The sequence below is a fragment of the Sphaeramia orbicularis genome, chromosome 1, assembly GCF_902148855.1.
Source record: "Sphaeramia orbicularis chromosome 1, fSphaOr1.1, whole genome shotgun sequence".
In the NCBI taxonomy this organism is placed as follows: domain Eukaryota; kingdom Metazoa; phylum Chordata; class Actinopteri; order Kurtiformes; family Apogonidae; genus Sphaeramia; species Sphaeramia orbicularis.
Window position 1 is genome coordinate 24,972,257 of NC_043957.1, and position 21,088 is coordinate 24,993,344.

Consider the following 21,088-nt stretch of genomic DNA (forward strand, 5'->3'; position numbering starts at 1 on the left):
GCTGCAGTCAAAGGGGAAGACAATAATAAGAGGGGTTCTCAGATCATGTCCTACTGCGTCTGCGCAATGAAGACCTGAACAACAAGTGTCTAAGGCACTTTCCATGTCTATTCCTCCTTTGTTTTTGCCAAGATACACTTTAAAGTCGTTGTTTCATTTGACTTTTTCGTCTCCTTGTGACCCAATTGAACCCATAAAGACCCAGAGTTACTTCTGTGGTCCTTCTCAAATGGATTTTTCTCTCTATTTATCGTTACTTAAGTTGTTTATCATCCTCTGTGTTTTTTTTTCAGTGAAAACAGGTATTTGCCTATATGTAATTCACTGATCATGTAGATGTTCATAAAAACTCAGATTAAAATTAATGACTATTATATCAGAAACAGAGAAAATTGAAGAAAAAGTTACTTTTTCAGCAAAGTTGTCCGTAACTGAAAGTAAAAACAAGTGTGTCCATCCACTGTCATTGATCCAACTCCATGGGTTTTACTGGTGAATTTGTGTTGCCGAAAATGATGATGATGGTGTTTCCACATTCACTACGGAGCCTCTGAACGTCCAAATGGGTCATATCTGATGACCATGAAAAGATGACAAACTGCATTTTACACCAATTATTTACATGTATTGATAGGATTAGCAGATCAACAGGTATTAAACAGTTTAGATCAGTAGGTGCTTTTGGTAGACAGTGGAGGTCTTTATGGGTTAAGGTCAAGCGCCTATAATGTATAAAAACCGTGTATTTGTCCTGCAGGCCAGTCTGTTCAGGGCTCCCTGAAATTGATTCCTCCCACTTTCTTTGCATTAAGTACTTGCATATTATAAACCATTCACACAAAAGACTATTCTTGATAGCATCATCATATTTTGCCTGAGGTGCAACATTTCTGTTATTTTACAGTGGTGGAATGTATTCAAATGCTTTTTTAAAAATCAGATGTTGAACTTCAGTACAAATCTGAGTACTTGAATTTACTTATTATTACTTATTATTATACAATGTATACATAATTATTTTATAATGTTGTTTATATCATTGTATCGTATTAATATGTAATGGAGTGTTATACAATGTATATCATGGATATTATATTATAAGATTATAAATAATGTGTTGTGATATACAATGTATATCGTATATAGGCTTGGACAGAGTTTATTTTTGATAGGTGTAATATTTTGGAGTTGTTTTTTGGACCTGGCATAGGACTTAAAAAAAGATGGGGTAAGGGGATGGGAGTACATAAATTGCACTCCATCCTGCTCCATTTTGAACATTTTCTTCTGTCTTAGTATTTCTTTGTTGTTTTTGGTTTTAAATTTGAATTAAAAAATGAACAAGTCACCAACTTAGATTTCTATTTTGTACAGCTTTATGCTCCCACACATGTAAATATTGTACTTTTCACTCAACTTTATTATTTGTTTTACAGTTCTAATTCTTATTCCAGACTACAGTGCTTCATCCCTTTCCTGTCCAGTGAAAAGAACATGTCTTCAAATAAGATGATATAAACATTTGTGATAAATGTAAGAATGAGGACTTTCTTCCCTTTCTTAAGATGAATATACCCTTTTAAAACTCTCTTTGATTTGCTGGAAAATACTTTGCTTCAAAGCTGAATCTCAGATCATGACAAGTTAGCTCTCTAGAGTCATATGGTTCTTATAGACAGCAACACTGGGATTATTTTACAGGATATGATGCATGGTTGTAAATTAAACTAGAAACTAGAATTAGTTTATTAAGTAGTTGAAATGAGCATACAGCGATAAAATGCAGCAGTAAAAAATAATTTAAAACATTGAATCACTGACTGGAACCATTTTACCGCACATTTCACACTTTTAGTGGTAGCTCAGTATCTTCAGTGCTGAGCTACACAATGTTGAAAATCAGGAATTTGTCAAAGGAAGTGATCTGAGCAACAAGTGTCCTCTGCACTTAAGGTTTGTAATATTTTATATTTGTTCCTTGCATGTGCATGGTACAACACAATAGCTCCATTATGTTTTGCTTGGAAATCTTTTAGTCATGATTACATTGAATCAGATGCACAACACAAAATGTGGTTCAAATAACCTGTTGTCACAAAGATGATGAAACAAAGCAGATGAGGTAAGGAAGAATCTGAATGCAGACCAAGCATACAGAAGTGTGGTCAGCGGGGGAAAAAATACATACAGGATGTCAGCGATTTTAAAGAAGTATATTTTGAAACACTGGCTAAGCTACGTCCTATTTGTGCCAGTGGTACTTTTACATAATCCTATATAAAACTGCCACAGAATAATTTATCTTTAAACTAGAAAAGCGGAGACCTCCGCCAAGGCAGAGCAGTCCCCCCATCACCACCAAAATTTAACCATTTGTTCCTTGTGCCAGTATCAACATTCCCAGAAAATTTCATCATAATCCACCCATAACATTTTTAGTTGTCTTGCTAACAAACAAACAGACAGACAGACAGACAGACAGACAGACAGACAGACAGACAGACAGACAGACAGACAAACCCCGATGAAAACATAACCTCCTTGGTGGAGGTAATAACAGCCATGTGAAATTATATCGTGTCTCATCCTGAGTTTCTGTCGCCAACAACGTCTGGCAATGTCCTTAATGTCATATCAAGTCAATTGTATTCATAGCACAATATCACAGATGTGCCTCAAGGGGCTTTACAATGTGTACAATACATATTGAACAACACTGCTGTTCAAGCCTTGGCTCAAGGAGGGAAAAACGCCCCTGAAAAGATACCTATAAGAGGGGGAAAATTGCAAGACACTTTAGGAAGAGCCACAGAGGAGGGTTCAGTGTACACATATGCTATCCATCCTGTAACGTGTACACAAGATGGATATAGAAAAATGTTTGGTGTTCATAACAAGTCACTAGAAATTCCTGAGATAGTGTGGATTTTGCCATCAAAATTAAATATGTATTCTCTTCTGTTGTATATTTAGTAATGACTACATTGAAATTATTATTATTATTATTATTATTATTATTATTATTATTATTATTATTATTATTTTTGTTTGTTTGTTTTTGTTTGTTTGTTTTTGGGGTTTTTTTGTTTTCTTGTGGAAACATTGTGTTAATTGTAAATAGGGTTTGGATAAAATAAGTCTTTACTTCAGCCCAAACCCTTTGCATTGTATATGTGTAACAGGGTCAATAATCTAGCAGCAATGTGGGTACATTATATTGTGTATTGTTATAATTACACAAAATCTGTGCATTTTATTTTAATTTCTTTTGGTTTAGTACCTGACATTGTGGGCCTCCGGATCAGTGTGTGTGGAACTTTTTGTTTTGGTCTGTTCCCCATCGAACCGTTTACAGTGTAACGCTGCGCACTATAACTTGAGTTTTCGCGCCTTTGCCTCCTCCCTTTTGTTCCGGTTTTCTATGGGAGAGGTAAGCAGCCATGTAGTTCGTAGAAATTTTTGGTTTAACCTTTGTTAATTTAATTTTTTTTACATGAACCAGCTAGTTTAGGCTGTATTAGGCACTTATAATGTATTTAAACATGTTTCTTTATTATTTGGTTTGTGCAGGAATGCGCTTTACATGGGGTACTGACCGGAGGTCTTTGTTTTATCATTTTGTCAGATCAATAAACGGAGACTATCTCCAAAGACACACACGTGCGGGTCTCATCATTAAAAGAGAAAAAGAACACAACGCAGAGTCCGACACCACCGGTTACATATGGAACAATGGATTTGTTGTTTTTGTTTGTTGTTTAAAGTAAATGACGACCAAATAAACTACTACTGCTGCTGCTACTACTACCAAAAAGCATCTGTCATATATAAGTGTATCTACTAAAAGACTAGACTAAATAAAAACCAGATTAGACTAAATAGGTTGGATATCAACACAAAATGACACCATTTACGCCACAGGATGAGACACATAAGGTGAGATAGTGATGTTGCCTAATGATAGAAAAATTCTGTGATACACGCTGAGACAAAAGACGGAGTCACTGGATTCTGGAATCAGAAGATTTTACTTGCAAGGAGTCAAGTACATACAGTGAGATGCAGCAGTTGACAAACAACAGGAAGTTTAAGATCTTTCGAAAGAACATGAATATTACAACCATTGGACCAAGTGTACAAATATAATGACGCTGATCCAGTTCACCATTGGCTTAGGTATTCAAAACACGGTGATGCATGGGTTCAGTGACCACGTTTGTACTCTTCTCCCACCTACACTATGGCCTGATCTCTTCAAGGGCAGCAGCTCGCTCTGGTCCCAAACTGGATGGACAACAAGTACTCTTTGGTCCCAAACTGGAACAAAACAAGCAGATAGCAAAGAAATGGTAGACATATCCTGAGTGGATATGTCCGGGCATTCTTGCAAAATATGTCATCATAACCCATCCATGACTCGTGCTCTGGACACCTGGTATTTACAGGATAATAGTCTAATATTAACCCTAACCCTAACACCTAACACCTAACATTGAATGGTGCTGACCTCTGACCTCTGGTGCATTACATCATCATTCAGCTCTGCAGGTTGTTAGTTTGATTACTCCACAAAAAGCTCAGATATTAACACACGCGCACGCACACACGCGCGCACACGCACGCACACACAAAGAGTGAGGATTTACGGTTTTCTATCCACTCTCCCATCATGATCTGAATCAGCGGAGTCATCCATCACTGTTGAAATGCCTACAGCGCATCCTGGCGGTCACATGGTGTCAATACAACCCCCCTGCAAAACGTCAGAGCAGTGCAGGTAGTTTTTGTTTCACTTTTACTACACAAACACTTGTACATTAAATCTACACGTTCATTTCTTTCATTAATTCATTTGTGAGCTTGCAGTCTCAGAGGAGCACATTTACACAAGTGACCGGGGACTTTTTTTTAAAATTTTTTTTATTTTATTTTATTTTTATTGTTTATTTTCTGTACATTGCAAAACAAGACAAACATAGGGGACATTTGGGATACATTGACCATAATAAACCTTGTGACTAACAATTGTTTTAGTAGTGTGATGCTGAAACGAAAATAGTCCAATTCTTCCATTTATCATGATGTGACCAGGGACTTTTACTGTGTATAATAATCCTGTAAATGTCCTGTTATTTACATTTATCTCCATTTATCACATGCATCTTACTGAACTGACAGTTTGACTGATGAATTAAAATATCCCTGGATCATTTATTCATTTTAGGTTTCACTTTAGGTTATGTGTGGTTTAAGTTCAGTTTAAGATAGTGTGTGCCTTTATTGGATTTTGGTTCATTTAAATTGCCCTGTGGATTGAAAGTATAATAATTACCATTCAGCTTTTTAGGGTGTCCAGTTTTGCAAATCCCCTTTGTGTCTTCATCATAATCTTTGCATTTTATTTATTTGTGAATAAAACTGAACTGAAATGCTAAAAAAAAAAAAGTGTTCAAATGATTTTAAATATATTTTTTTCCTCTATAACAACCTACAACTTTTTAAATTGAAGTCCAATTTTAAAATTTTGTTTATAATTTACTTTTACGTTAGATTTTTACTACCAATAATTTTCAACAAATAACAGAAAAACAGAACAGACAAACAACATTGTAATAGAATATATTAAACCAGGGGTTCCCAAAGTGGGGTACACGTACCCCCAGGGGTTTTTGAAATCTTTTGGGAAAAATACGTTACATAAGTCATCATGCACTGAATACAAAATAAACAAGAAAAGCACTCGGAGAGCACAGACCTCCGCCAAGACAGATCTGCCCCCCACCCCCCACCCCGATCACCACCAAAATTTAATCATTTCTTCCTTGTGCCAGTATCAACATTTCCTGAAAATTTCCTGAAAATCCGTCCTTAAATTTTTGAGTTATCTTGCTAACAAACAAACATGCAAACACGCAAACACACAAAGCAAAGTGATCACAATACCTCCTGGCGGAGGTAATACTGAGAATTAATGCTGAAATATAAAACTCATCTTGTTTAATTGTTGGTAACATTCTAAGAACATTTCTATTTTACATTATTCAAAATGACTTTATTTGAGGGGCTAAGTATTTACTTTTTTGTTGATGAAAGGTTCATTTATTAATTAATGACCAGTTTATTTATTTTTCTTATCAGTGAAAGAAGGCACTTTTCAGTTTATATTTTGCAAAATGTACTTAATTTCTATTTTTTCTTTTTTATATATTACAGTTAAATATATGTTGTTTGTTTACAAAGTTTTGAAAATATAAACTGGCACAGGAACAAATTTTGCCAAATCTTTTTCAATGAAAAATGCTGAAGCGAGAGTTGGGGGTACTTGGCCCTCAAGGATCAGGTTTGGACCTATTTGGTGTAGAGAAAAGATAACTTGGAAGGTGACACAAAAATAGTTCTAGGTTCCTGGGGGCTTTAATACAACAAGAAAAGGCAATAAAATTGTGCGCAGTATTAAAACACACAAAACTCTGGACTAAATGGCTTCTGAAGGTGAAGGTTAGTGTTTAGTGTGACCTGTATTTGTATCTAGATTCTCACAGGTTGACACGTCTCTAAGTTTTTTTTTAAACTAATCTTATGGAATACTACATTATGTTTCATTTATCTACATGCCTTTTAATTGCACACTTATTTATCCACATTTCTCCTAATAATATTAATTTTGCACATATTGTACAAATTACTGTTTCAATTATCTTGTCTGTTCTAGTTCTAGTTGCTTGCTGCTTTTATTATACTTGCATGGAGCAAATGTAAAACAAAATAATTCCCCCTGAGATTAACAAAGGATTCTGACTCTGATTCTAGTTTTGTTTTTCATTTTTGTTTTTGATGCTGTTTACATATTTCCTATATGTTCCATGTGTATATATATTGATACAGAGATTGAGAAATGCATATGTATTCTCCAAAAACAAACCTAACCTGAATGACTGCTGCATTGCTCTGTACACTCAACACACTGAGGTTTAAACCTGGTCCTGTTGGATTTCTCATTAGTAGTGTGATTTTACATGTTCTTGGTGTAGTTGATCATAATATAGGTTAAATTCAGTCTCCACCCCTCACACTCAATAATTTACAACCTCACTTGAAGCTCCCTTGTGATCTTGTACAAACTCTGGTATAAAATGGATCCAACAGCAGCAACTGGAAGGAATTTCTGGAGATTAGAAGACTGCAAAAAAGATTTTAATGTACTTTTGTCAAAGTGTGTTTTTTGCTTTTTAACATTTTATTGTTTTCAAGCAAAAACTGGTTTTGAACCAGAGGCCATAAACTGGTTTATTTGTGCCTGTCATAGCTGCAAATAATATTAAATATAAGCATGTTTGATAAGTAAATAATAACTCTTTGACCCTGGTTGGTTTAAAAGATGTTACTATTATATTATTGTTAAATAAAAACCTGCGTGCACCAGGCAGTGGATTTGAGCTACAGCACAGTGCACAGTGAAATAGTGACAAACCGCTGACAGAGGACTTAATAAACTCATCCACATCTGGGAGAAAGCCAGACAGAGTCTCTTTCAGTCCCAGCATCTCATTAAATGTGAGCTATAAAACAACTCAGAGCTAATTAAAGAGATGATATCAAGTTAAAATGGACCTGGAAGTGGAAAAAAGGGTTAATGTTGGAGAGATGACTGATTTTACTAGTGACATGAAATACAGAAATGTTCTTTCTTTTGTCTGTGTGCATTTTAAAGGTATTTTGAAATCCAGTGGAACAAAACAACAAACAAAAAAATTATTTCTCACTTTACAGATGTTAGACCATCAAAATAAATCCAAATAAATAAAAACGTGACAGAAACATCAGAACTGAACAGATATTGGTTCTGTTTTGCTTTCTTGTTTCAATTTTATTGAGTGTTTTGCTGTGAAAAAATACTTCCGTGACCTCATAAAATGTTATTTATAACTCCGTTGCTTATAACTATAGTGTTTAAATCTGACTGGAATCCTCAAATTTTCCTGTAATGACTTCTTTATACAAGTGCAAACTTTAGATTTCCTCCCTACTCTGTATATTCTGTTAGCTGTAGTTCAGAATCAGAATCAGAATCCATTATTAATTCCAGTGGGAAATTGTACATTACAGTCACTCCATCCAGGTATAATAAAAAATAGCAGGAAAATAATTTGTACAATATCTGCACAGTATTTACTTGAGTTACTTAACAGATTAAGATTTTTCTCGGAAACGACCAACGATTAACAGAAGAAGCAGATATTTTTAATCCTGTTTGATGATATGTCTTAAAAATATTAATATCTATGTTAGCATCAGGAGAAAGATGTAGATCAAAACAATACAAACATTTCCTCACATGTAGATTTGTGAATTAATTGACAGTTAATATGTTTCTCGATCAGTCCAATGCGTTTTACTCCACGTTAATACAATAACAACATTAATGTCAAGTTTTCAGACCAGTTCATGTTTGTCATATTTTTTTTTTCAGACTGGATTCACTTCAGTACATTTTCTCCTCATCAGGGTACGTTATGTGTTCCAAACTTCATGTAGAGCTCAATTTATTGGATCACCAACAGAAGATAATAAATAACTATAATATGATATGTGGATTCATTGTCCTAATGAAAACTGAAATCAATGTGAAATGCAAAAAGCAAAATAAAACAAAACAAACAAAAACAAATGCTGTAAAAGATGCAACAAAGGAAAAGTAAGGGAAAACAGCAACAAGACAAAAATGACAAAACAAGACAGACATTAGATAAAAAAGTAACTAGATGGAAAGTTATGTAAAATTGACAAATAAAATAGAATAAGATAAAATTAAATTAAATTAAAAAATAAAATAAAATAAAATAAAATATACTTTATTTATGACATATTTTCATAAGATTTCAGAGTGGAGTGGAAAAAATATGGAAACTACAAATCTATACTCCACTGGCACAAAGCAAAAAGGGCCTTGGAGTGTTTTATTAATTTATGAAATAAAATTGAAAAATTAAACAAATTTGGGAGATAATGGATAATAATCTAGTAGAATGCAATGTGTTTTCTACATGGTAGTTCGGTACAGACATCTGGATGTCAAACGTAAAGATAGACTGTCTAGATAGGTAAATACAGCAAAGAAAGCACTCGACATGATAAATGATCTATCTCATCCAACGACCTCCCAGTTTAAGTTGTTTACCTCAGGATGTTTCAGACTTCTATGACTTCTATGTAAAAAATAATGAAAAGTATCTACTAAAATAATTTGCACCAAATGTAGTGCCACACACAACAAACCCCACCCCTTGCACATATTGCACCTTATTTTGGCATTGATCCAACTGATGTCATCATGTCTATGTGTGTGCTGATGCCAGCATATCAATTGCCTCCGTATATGAGCCAAGTTTGAAGTAAATTGAAACAAAGTTTATTTTTTATAGGGATATGAAATTTTGCCCATTATAAGAAAATGGGAGATTTTTTTTTTTTTTTTCCAAAAATTCATAAAAATTTGAACTTTGACCTCTTTTCCCAAAATGTAATGACATCTATTCTGGGTCACTGACAGTTGATAAACCCAATTTGGTATGAATTCAACCAATAGCTTTGCTGCTGCAGACATTTGAAATTTTGCCCATTATAAGTAAATGGGGAAAACTTTTTTTTTTTTTTTTTTTAATTCATAAAAAATTTGAACTTTGACCTACTGTTCCCAAAATTTAGTCAGATCTATTCTGGGTCACTGGCAATCTATAAACACAATTTAGTATGAATTGAAGAATGGTTTTGCTGCTAGAGTTTAACAAATAAAGAAACAAACAAACAAACAAACTGAACCAAAAACCATGCCCCTTCCCTCTAATAAGGAGTTTAAATGTTGAACTGGATGGATTATCTGTAACTGAATCCAAGGTCTCTCTTTTTTTTTTGTCTTTTTGTATTATCGATCATGGTTTTTGTGTAAATTATGTTTCTGTCTATGTATCCTGCTTCTCAAGGTCCACTTTATGGATGAGAAATTTCAACCTAACCTATACTAAAAGACTAAAATATTCCATTTGTATAAGTATTCAGATGATTTGTGGTGACAGAACTGAGCTCTGGTTCATCCAGTTTCTGTCAACAGTCCTTGAGATGCTTTTACACTTGGGCCTAATCAAACTCATTGGATATAATTATGAAGTCCCGGGTATCGAGTTACGTTTTACTCAGTCTCATCACAGACAAGACTGAGTAGAAGGCCACAGCTGTAGGACCATCAACACATTTCTTCTGTATTTACTTATATTTACTAAATTATTCCATTACACCTCAGAGACTAATGTTATACTTATGACAATTTTGTAAACCACTTGGATTGACTGGAAAATGCAACATCACAAAGATGAAAACATAAATTTTTCTGAGCAGAGTCGACTTTTTAGAGCCACATAGATCAGTGAGTTACAACAGTGACTTATAGAATGTGATGCATTACTGTAGATTATAATGTAGATAAAATGAGCCTAATCTCAAAATGAACCAAAACATCATATATAATAGTAAAACAGAGTCAAGCACCATTTTATGATTGATAATGTGTTGATAATGATTATATTGGACGAGGCTTTAATGCAAAAATTTTAAACTGTATTTGAATATTTTCTCAGTCTGCATTTACATAAGAAATTGATTTGAAGACTTTTCGTGCAACAAATACTTTTACTTGTAACAACATGAATCATTGTTGACAAAGGTGTTTCATTCATAGATATGTCTGTCTTTTATTTTTAATAAATTAACAAAACGTTAAAACATCTGTTCTGCGTTGTCACTGTAGATCATTCTGTCAAAAAAGCAGAGTGTGAAACTACAAAATCTGTAAAACTTAATTCTGTGATGCATTTTGAAGACTGGCTGTGGAAACATTAGGTTACCTTTGCACTGACTTGTGTGTATTAGCTCAATAACATTATAAAATAACCTATTCATTCAATGCATTCATTCATCTATTCATCAGAGATAATGCAGTGAAACATAGTGGACATAAAGAACATCAGATGTTCTGCAAGAGTATATAATATAGGACTGAGCTTGCAGCTCCTGCCTCTGTTTGGGCTTTTCAACACAGAAATATATGACAGCAATAATATAAAAATGGAATCAACAATATAAAAAAACAACAATAATATAAAAATGGAATCAACAATACAACAATAATTTAAAAATGGAATATCAAGCCTATTCACATTACATTACATAAACACATTCAAACATTCAGAGAAAAAAAGAAAACAAAGAGCATCAGTCCAGCATTTACATGTCAAAATAATGGAATAAATGAATAAGATGTCAGCCTGCAGAGCGTCCACAGAAACACTAGTGTCGTGAATTCCTGAATGAATGAGCTGTCACAGTGAAAGGAGGCAGTGCAGCATTAATAGTGTTTTCTTTTCCCTTTAACCTTTGTCTGTTTATAAGGAATCAAAACAGAAATCAGCTGTTTACATCGGCTTCGCCCTGTGATATTAAAATGCCACAGACTAATTTACAGTTGTCATCATCGGTGCTCATAAAGTGCATTATGGGCTGAGGAGGAGGAGGAGGAGGAAGAGGAGGAGGTGGAGGAGGAGCGGGTGGGGCTGAACGGAGGCAGACGCTGGTCACTGACCGGAGACTCCACCGCTTTATTCCGCTCAAATCAGACCGCATGTCTGACCCACGGGTCCGCCTGCTGCCGGGAGACAACTGCACCCATTTCCCAGAGATCTGACAGATGGATGCATCCTGTCGGAGGGGAGGAGGATGAAAAAACGCCTCATATTTTTTTTTTTTGCCAGTTTCGCTCATAGCCTATTTATGAGAGGCATCAGCGGCTTGGCCCTTTCTTTATTATAGGGAAGCGATCTCCGCGGTTAGCTATGTGAAGAGCAGATCGCCGAATATTTCTCATTTCGCGATCCTGAGGAATAATTATGAACAACGCGCAAGATATGTCGCCCGATTTCGTGTTGATGCGCCTGGTTTCCGCGGCCGAGGATGACCGCTTGGACGCAGAAAACGGGAATCTACCGCCGGGAGGAGTGGTGGCAGGGCTGGGGAAGGAGGTCCTGGCTCACAGCGGCGTCAAACCGGGGTTGGATATAAGTCGAGATCCGTCGGTAGGCCTCGAGCATCCCAGCAGCCGCCTGAACAAAGCCCCGCCGAGCGGTGACGGCCTGGCTGCACCTGACGCCGGGGTGGCGGAGAGCCGAGCCCCGCTGTCCGCCGCTCCTCCGCCGCAGAACCCCATGGAGGCCCCGGGCTTTGAGTTCGCCCCCAGCCCCGGCCTACGGCCTCAGCTGCTGGTCTTTTCAAATATAATGCGGAACGGAGAGGGGATTTTAGACTTAGACCGTCGGAATCAGCCGAGGGATGCTCTGGGGTTGGACCAGAGCCCGGGCTCCGGATGCTCCGGCCCGGCTGTCAATAACAACACCCTGAGTCCAGGAGACGGTCAGCAGCAGAACCTCCTGGACCAGACCTGGGGACATTCACCGGTGTCCGTGTCCGCAGACATGCAGGGAGCGGCGGAGCTCTGCCGCCGACACCGACTCATTTCCACCCCGCCCGAGTGGCCCTTGTTGTCGGAGAGGTCCAACCCTCTGATGGACCCCACATGGGGATGCGCCACCAGGGACAGAGACGGAGCCGTGTTCGAGCTGGCCCGGCGGTTCGGGGAGCTGGGGGTCGGTGCGGTGCCCAAAATGTTGCTTAAAGCCGGGGAGCTCCCGCGGTGTTCGTGTCAGGGTGCACACGGGCCCGTGGGAGGGGGAGTGGAGCCCGGGGATGACCCGACAGAGACCAGCGACGCTCTGCTGGTGCTGGAGGGGCTGGGGAGCGGGGACGTGGACGGCCTGGGTATGGACGAGTGCCCGGAAACTGAGACGGATGATGAGAACGGAAGACAGGAGTTTTTACTGAAGAGGAAAAGGGAAATAGTTCAGAAGATGTCCGGTGCTTTCTCCATCAGCAGTTTCCAGGCGGAGCTGAGGAGGCAGGTGGAGGGCATGGCCCCGACGCCCACCGAGGCTGCTGCGGCGGCTCACCTTGACGCACAGGTATGCAGCCTGCACGGCTCTGGGGAGGCACAGGTCGTCGCCTCAGCCATGTCCCCGTCACCTACTCCGGTGCAGAACTCACCTTGGGCCACCAGCCCGAACCTGAGCCTGGCGTCGACGCCCAGGAGGCGGCCGGAGCGGTGCGCCAGTGCGCCGCGGACTCCCACAGGCCGGGGGGCGGATAAGACCCTCAAAGTTCCAGGGAAGTCGAAAAAGGGCTCGTTAAAGATCCGTCTGAGTAAACTGTTCCGGACTAAAAGCTGCAGCGGCTCCAATCACCTCCTGGACAAAAGGCCCTCAGTGACCTACTCGGTATCTTCTGCCGGGAGTCTGGTGGACATGGCGAGCACTGGCGGAGCTGAGCAGGACGCGGACAGGTGAGCAGCACCACCCCCAAGCACACACAACCACACCCAAACACACACACAACCACCCCCAAACACACACACACACACACACACACACACACACACACACACACACACACACACACACACACACACCTCCAAACACACCCACAGTCAGGTAGACCAACAGGCTCAGAGGAAAGTCAGTCATAAGGTGTGAACTGAACTGACCAAACTATTAACCAGAAAGTGAAAGCTTCATCTCTTAACCTCGTTGGTGAAAAAGTACATGATGGTTAAACCTTGGTATAGTCTACTTAATTCTATCCAGAAAACTGATCAGTATTAGTGTGTTAATGATTACTTAACTTGACTTACAGTATTACTGGAATACTAAACAATTTAGTTTTAATTAAACAATCAAATACAATTGCACAGTCACTATTTAGGCCATTTTGAGATTAGGTGGCACAACTTTAAGTGCCTTTAAGTATAAGGCTATTATGATTATTGAAATTACCTTCTTTACAAGTACAATAAATAGGCCTATGTATTGTGAGGACTTGCAAAAATTCACAAGTAATGCACCCTGTATGCATGCATTACAACTTTACTAAAGGCTGCATTTCCTGCATTGCTGAATGCACTTGTTTTCATTTGAATAAGTTATATTAACACAACTATAACTGATTACGTAACATTTACTGATGCATTTAATGTTCTGGATAAAAGATGACATTTCCACAGTACAAAGCAAAAGAAATGTTATCTTCAGTGATTGAATGACAGCTGTGACATGCATCTACAGCTGACTCATTAATCAATAGTTCTGTTGTGTCTTTGGCTACCTGTTGTGTTTAGACGTTCTAAATGTCCTCAACATTGGAAATGATAAGTTCAGAAGTTGTAAATAAAGCCCAAGTTTAAACAAATGGATGCGAGAAACTCTGTCACAGTGGTTTTTTGTCATCTGGATGAAGCCGTGTGTTCTAGGTCTTTTTTCTGACTCTCCTCTCTGCATCTGTCAGTATTCTTTAATGTCTTGAATTTCAACATGGCAGCTTCTCCAAAACATCCAATAATATCTGCACGTCATTAGATGCAGGGAATTCTTAAACTTCTATGGCTTGTCATTCCTTATCCCACTCAATGCTTAGTCATTTTTCACAGCAGCTCTCTGAGACTGGGATTAAAAAACATGGCTTCAGAAGTCTTGATTGAGCTAAAAGCATAAAGCTACAGGACCAAATACTGCACAAAGACACATACTGAAAAGTCAAATTCCTTAACTTCTGCAGCTACTAATACTTCTTCTCTGCATGCTCACACTGTTTCTGTCTTCTTCTTCTTCTTCTTCTTCTTCTTCTTCTTCTTCTTCTTCTTCTTGGTTTTTCCTGCAGCCACAGCCAGGCCAGACTGACCAGGGCCCACAGTGCCTTCTCCCCTGCCTCCCTCTCTGCCTCCCTCTCTGCTTTCGCTGGTAAGCTCTGCTGGATGCTTCAGCTTGATGCTCTCAAATGTTTTTTTTTCATAGTGTGATAGCAGTTTACACAATGTTTAACCAAAAAAGTGTTTTTCACCACAATATTTATTTGATTTTCGCACTTATTCTAGTCGCTAATATCATAAATAAAACTTAAGTCAGTTAAAATGTCAATTTTACACTTGCTTTGTCTAGAAATGGATGAATTTACCTGTGATTGAAATTGGATATTTTTTTACTCTGAACTCAGACATGAACTTTTTAAAACTGTACAATGTTTTAGATCAGTTGTTACCAAACTTTTTTTTTTCTATCTTGAGACATGAAGAAGAATGTGTCTTCAAGAACTAATTGACTCACTCTTTTTTTTATTAACCTAGTTTGCGTGTTTTACATCTTTTACACCATTTTTGTCTCATTTCTTTTGAGTCTTCCACATTATGTTTGTCTTGTTGTGTCTTGTACATGATTTTAATCATTTATAACTTTTATGTTTAATGTGTGTTCGTACCTTGGCTGTTTATTGTAAAGCGTTGAGTACCTAGAAAAGCGCTATATAAACCCAATGTATTATTATTATTATTATTATTATTATTATTATTATTATTATTACGTGCATTTTGTCCTTCACGTGGTTTTCATTTCGTTGCATCTTTTGCATCTTTTTTGTCTTGTTACTTCTGAGTTCTGCATTTCACACAGCTTTGGTGAGATCAACATTCACAAGGAACACTTGAATTCATTTTATTAATAAATACACTTATATTATTTCTATGTATTTTATTCCTCCAACTGGTGATCACCATCATCCATTTTGGGTCTTAACCCTAAGTTTGAGGAACACAGATTTGATAAATTTTTGTCTATATCTAACCTATTTCAGGCATTTTTAAGCCCAGAGGTGGACACTCATAATTGTCTTCCTTGATGCTACAAAACATGGTGTAAGTGCATTCACTACTCACTCTGGAAGTCCAAACTATATTTGTGTGATGACTAAAAAGTTGAGAGTCTACATTTTACAGTTTAAAAAGTATTAATTAAGTGATTAATTTTCTTGATAATAACTAAAATCACTTAAGTTCCTACATCAATAGCTATGGCTGTACTGCCAAAAACAGTACTTTTAGGCATTCCGTATTTTCGTTTCTGTCTGTTTTAGTCACGTGATACACACAGGAGTTAGTACTTGATTGCATAACCACGGTTTTTGATAGTCTAATATTTTTTCCTGCGACTGTATGGTAATATGTATTTTAGGTTTTTGCGAGTTAAATGCATGCACAAAACCCCACACTGAAAAAAATAATGATCTGTTGAAAATGTAAATAGCATTTTGTCTTTTTCTACAGGCTTTAAAGTTTGATATAAAGAAGCTACAGCTGCTTGGCACATTCTCAGCTTATTAGAAAACATTAATTCTAATAATGGTTCATATTTAAAAGGTGTACGACTTCATTTTTGCAGGCCTGCTTATATGGAACTGTAATGGAACTCATCTTTCTTTAGCAATGTAACATGGACATTGTTGCACAAATAACCTGAATAATTACCCAGTGTGAAATTGATAAAATCTGATGGAAAATTGGGCAAAGTCAGACATCAACAAACAATTTAAAGAGTTAGGAGTTTGAAGACAGCCTCATAGAATGCTAAGAATCTAAATAGATGTATTTAGCTTTTATTCATTATTGTACAAATGCATGTATACACACATTTTATTACAAGCCAGGATGATTTCAGATGAGTTGAATAAATAATGTTCATGTAATATTCATGCTGCTATTGTTAACTTACTTATTTCAACTTTCTAGGCTTTTGACTAAAGTAGTTAGTTCCACACATACAATTGTAGTTTTTTATTAGAGAGCTAAACCTTTGCAGAACCACTTCTGTCTTGTAGTTTAAAGGAATTATTAAAAATGGGAACTTAAGGAGGACATTCTCAGGGGAACGTTCTTCGACAATGTCTACCTCTAAACTAACTCATTTACCTGCAGCTGCCTCATAAACACAATTCCTTCAGTAAGACAATGTAAACAGAAAATAATGCATCAATATTAAACAAGTAAACTCAAATAGTTTTGCATTTTGTCTAAGATGACAACAGATTTCTAAATCCAGTTCAGCAAAACCACATTTTTAAGGCTGTAGGGAAACTTCTGTCTTCTGACAAAACAGTGTAGACTGAATTTGTATGATTATTCTTGAGTGTTTCTAGCTTTTTATTTTCCACATCATTATCCTGCAGATTAAAGTTCGATACTGTTTGAGTTCAACAGAAAAACAATGAAAGCAGTATTTCTCATCAGACTTCTTATAATAATACGAACTAGAAAAGCACTAGGAGAGTGCAGACTTCCGCTAAGGCCAATCAGTCTCCCCTCCCCCGAATCACCACCAAAATGTAATTATTTTTTTTTCCTTGTGCCAGTATCAACATTTCCTGAAAATTTCATCCAAATCCGTCCATAACTTTTTGAGTTATCTTGCTAACAGACAAACAAACAGACAAACAAACAAACCTAGATGAAAACATAACTGTTCCTTGCCAGAGGTAATAATACTAATAATAAACTTTATGCATTTCATCAATGATATTTTAAGGGCATGAACTTCACACATGACTTATTATTGACAATATTTTTCCAATGCTTTGCCAATTTAATGGAAAAAAAAATAACCTACAGCTTTTTTCAGGTATTTAGAAGTTTGTAATTTTAGAAAAAGAACATTTCTATGCACTGTTTTAGCTCACTCCTGCAGCAGAAATTTATAATGAACAATCAAACGATTTGGGAATGGAAGTCTTAGAGATTTCAACACCTTGCCCAGAATACAGTAATTACACTAAATTGAGACTGTATTGTTTCTGACAGTAGATTCAACCTGTGATCAAACACCAGCATCATTATCTCACATGTTCTGGAACAGTCCGGACATTTCTAACCACTTCATCTTATGGGTCAAAACACAGTATTCAAAATCTCTGTGACGGGACATTTTAGAGACAGTTTGACAGATTAGTGTTGCTAAATTACCCCCATTTTTACTTTTAAATTCATTTTTGCTTTAGTTGGACCATAAGGGATTATCCAAAACAAGGAGCTCCTCAATATTGAAATAAATGTTGGAATGGCAATCAATTAAAGTTCACTCTCTGACGGGACATTACTGTGTTTTGACCCTTATACGTCTTACAGAAACAACTCAATCTAGACCCAGTTAGCGCTTTATTTGGTATGAAAGTGGCTCTACATGACCCCTACACTGATAAACTATACACCGTAGCTACATGTACAGCCTTTGTCCTGCACAGATTTTGTGATTTTGATTGTTACGTGTTAGTTCTAGGCTAAATAAACTCCTCTGAGTATCTGAAATTATCCATGAACTGTTTCTTGTCTTGGTTTCTGCTATTGGACTCTGTGGAGAAACACACGGTCCAACCAGTAAAAAAAAGTCACACAGTGCTTATGTAATGTCACAAGAAATGGCATAACTTAAATTTTGTGTGTTGATGATGGAGAGTTGGACCAGTGCTTTCAAGTCTGGACTCTGTGGTTCAGGTCTGGACTCTGTGATGTCCAATCTGTGTGTTTAGTTTAGTTTATTAGTTTATTGTATCGTGGACAATCCAAATTAATGAACTGTATCAATAACAGTAAAAAGGGGCAGCTTTAGCCAACATGGCTAATATCCTGTAGTCCCCGGCCTGATGACATTAGGCACCCATAAAAAAACAACATATTACAGCACATTAATTAAAAAGAGAGAGTTAAGACAACTAAGAGACAAGATAAATCGATAAAGATAAAAAAAGATAAAAGTGAAATATCAGTGCAATCACACAGAGACATAATTAGATATAATTAAATAATTAGATATAATTAAATAAGACAGAGATATAATTCAAACATACAAAAGCAGCACATACAAAATAATCACACACAATACATCAGCTGATGTAAACAGACATCACATATGGACAGACAGCATCCATGATCATGACACAGATAACACAGAGCCATATGTTAAAGGTTGGGGTACAAGATCTTTGAAAAATGGTTCGAGCAAGCTGCATTTTGAAAATACTCAATTCAAAAGTCCAAACCCTTTCTTCAGACATCCCCCTGAAGCCACGCCTCCAGAGTACTGGCACGTGCAATGCTTGTTCCTGAGGGTTCATGAGTGCTGCACAGCAACAATTCGCCGGCCCCGGCCCCGGCCCCGGCCCCGGCCCCGGCCCCGGCCCCGGCTCCGGCCCCGGCCACTGGCTCTGGCTTCGACCCCAGCTCCGGCTCCGGCTCCAGGTCCGGATATGGCCCTGATCCATGCATACCTCATTCAGTCTCCTCCAACACCCCCGCTCTTACAGAACAGCCCCAGTTCATACCTATCTGACTAATGTTACATTTCCTAGTGATTTATGTTAGTGACAAAACAGTTTGCTGATGAACTTTCCATCCTAATATAGTTAATATAGACAAGCTCTGGCTCTGGCTTCATTTCCTGAACAAGTGCTCTAAACCTCTGAGAATGCACAATGCATGCATGAAGAGGGGTACGTGCAGAGGGGGGAGGGACAAATGGCAGTTAAGTTTGATAGACATATCACTGTTCAATCATTTCAACTGGGTGCTCAAAATGATTGGATGGTGTTTTTTCAGCTCTGTCTGTTCCACAGGTGACTACATTTTTTTATTTTTTTTATTTTTGTGTTAAAGCATTTAATTAATTGGTTGTAATCGGGGTGTGAAGGGGATTTTAAGCAATATAGTAAAAAATGCTCCAGGAAAACATGTCGCACCCCACCTTTAATGTGTACAGGTATAGTTGTCTGCATACCATGTTTTTAATTTGGCTGTAAAAGTGGAGTATGTATGTATATGTATGTATATGTGTGTGTATGTGTGAAAAGGATGTCCCATGCTTCTTTAACAATCTGATCCTGATGAATCCTGGCATTGTCCAGTCTTTATGCTCTGTACGTACTGATGAATGTTTAAGAAATGAGAAGCTACTTACTACATCAGTTAGGTTTGTTGCAGCTGAAATGCATTAATCACTGCAGTATTTATCCAATAGAAGGATCTGAACTATATGCTTTGTTTAACCCTTTCATGCATAGTGGTCACTACAGTGGACAGCTATTCTACAGCTGTTGTCTTGTATATTAATGGGTTTTATTGTTTTAGTTCCAAATCAGCCAACACAATGGATCATCCCATACACTGACATTCATACCATTACTGTAACTTTGCTGTTCTTGATAAACCTGATCTGCAGTAACATGTTTGAGTGTAAATCAATTGTTTATTATTATTATTAGACTGTAATTAACATTTTTTTTTAAACATTTTTTTGGCATATTATCTCCATAAAGTAAGTAATAATAATAGTATTAGAGTATGTTAAAATAACAAAACATCAGATTAGCAGCATTAAAAAAAAAGATAGTTTTCACACAGTATGTCAGTAAATACATGTTTCGTTGTCAGGTCCGGCATCGAAATGTGATTCAACAAAACTCATAATCAAGACAGTAGAATATCAAGGGGAGTCTTATTGAAGTTTTCCTTGGCAAAGCAAATTTGTTCAGCACAAAAAGGCAGCCAGACTACCATTCTGCTGTTATGATGCTGGACAAGACAGGTTAAAAAAAACAAAAAACAAACATATGTATATATAAATATATATATATATATATATATATATATATATATATATATATATATATATATATATATATATATACATATATATATATATATTCAATAGTTTTCACACCGTATGTCCATAAATACATGTTTCTTTGCTTCAAAAATTAAATGCATGGTGTCCAGCTGAGTGGACATTTTTGCAACTCCATGAAAAATAGGTTCATAAAAAAAATTTCAATGACATTGTTTTTTTCATGCCTAAAGAGGAATTAAAACACTCAGGAAAAAAATCTTGATTAAGGTTCTCATAACTCATCCATGAAAGGGTTAATCCAGGTGGGGACTTTTCTTTTTTTGGCTGGGCTGTGCATTTCTATATGTTCTATAAACCCCCAATGAAAAGAGTGTCAAGACATTTGAACAATGTAGGAGTTGAGTTTAAGATGTTGCAGCCTTTACTCTTTTCTCTTTACTATTTTTTTTTTCTCACTGTAAATGAGGTTTCCAGATATGATCAGACACAAATGGCCTGTG

The 21,088-nt window shown here is 37.0% G+C and overlaps 1 protein-coding gene across 2 annotated transcripts in view; it reads left to right on the plus strand.

The window, feature by feature from the left end:
- Positions 1-11,609: 11,609 nt before the first annotated feature.
- socs7 (suppressor of cytokine signaling 7) overlaps positions 11,610-21,088 on the plus strand; it is a 31,504-nt gene continuing 22,025 nt past the window's right edge. For both annotated transcript variants that reach the window (XM_030132597.1, XM_030132606.1), the window contains exons 1-2: positions 11,610-13,438; positions 14,809-14,888. In XM_030132597.1, the coding sequence (XP_029988457.1) occupies positions 11,937-13,438; positions 14,809-14,888 (1,582 nt within the window). In that variant the 5' untranslated portion in view covers positions 11,610-11,936. The remainder of the gene's footprint in view (positions 13,439-14,808; positions 14,889-21,088) is intronic.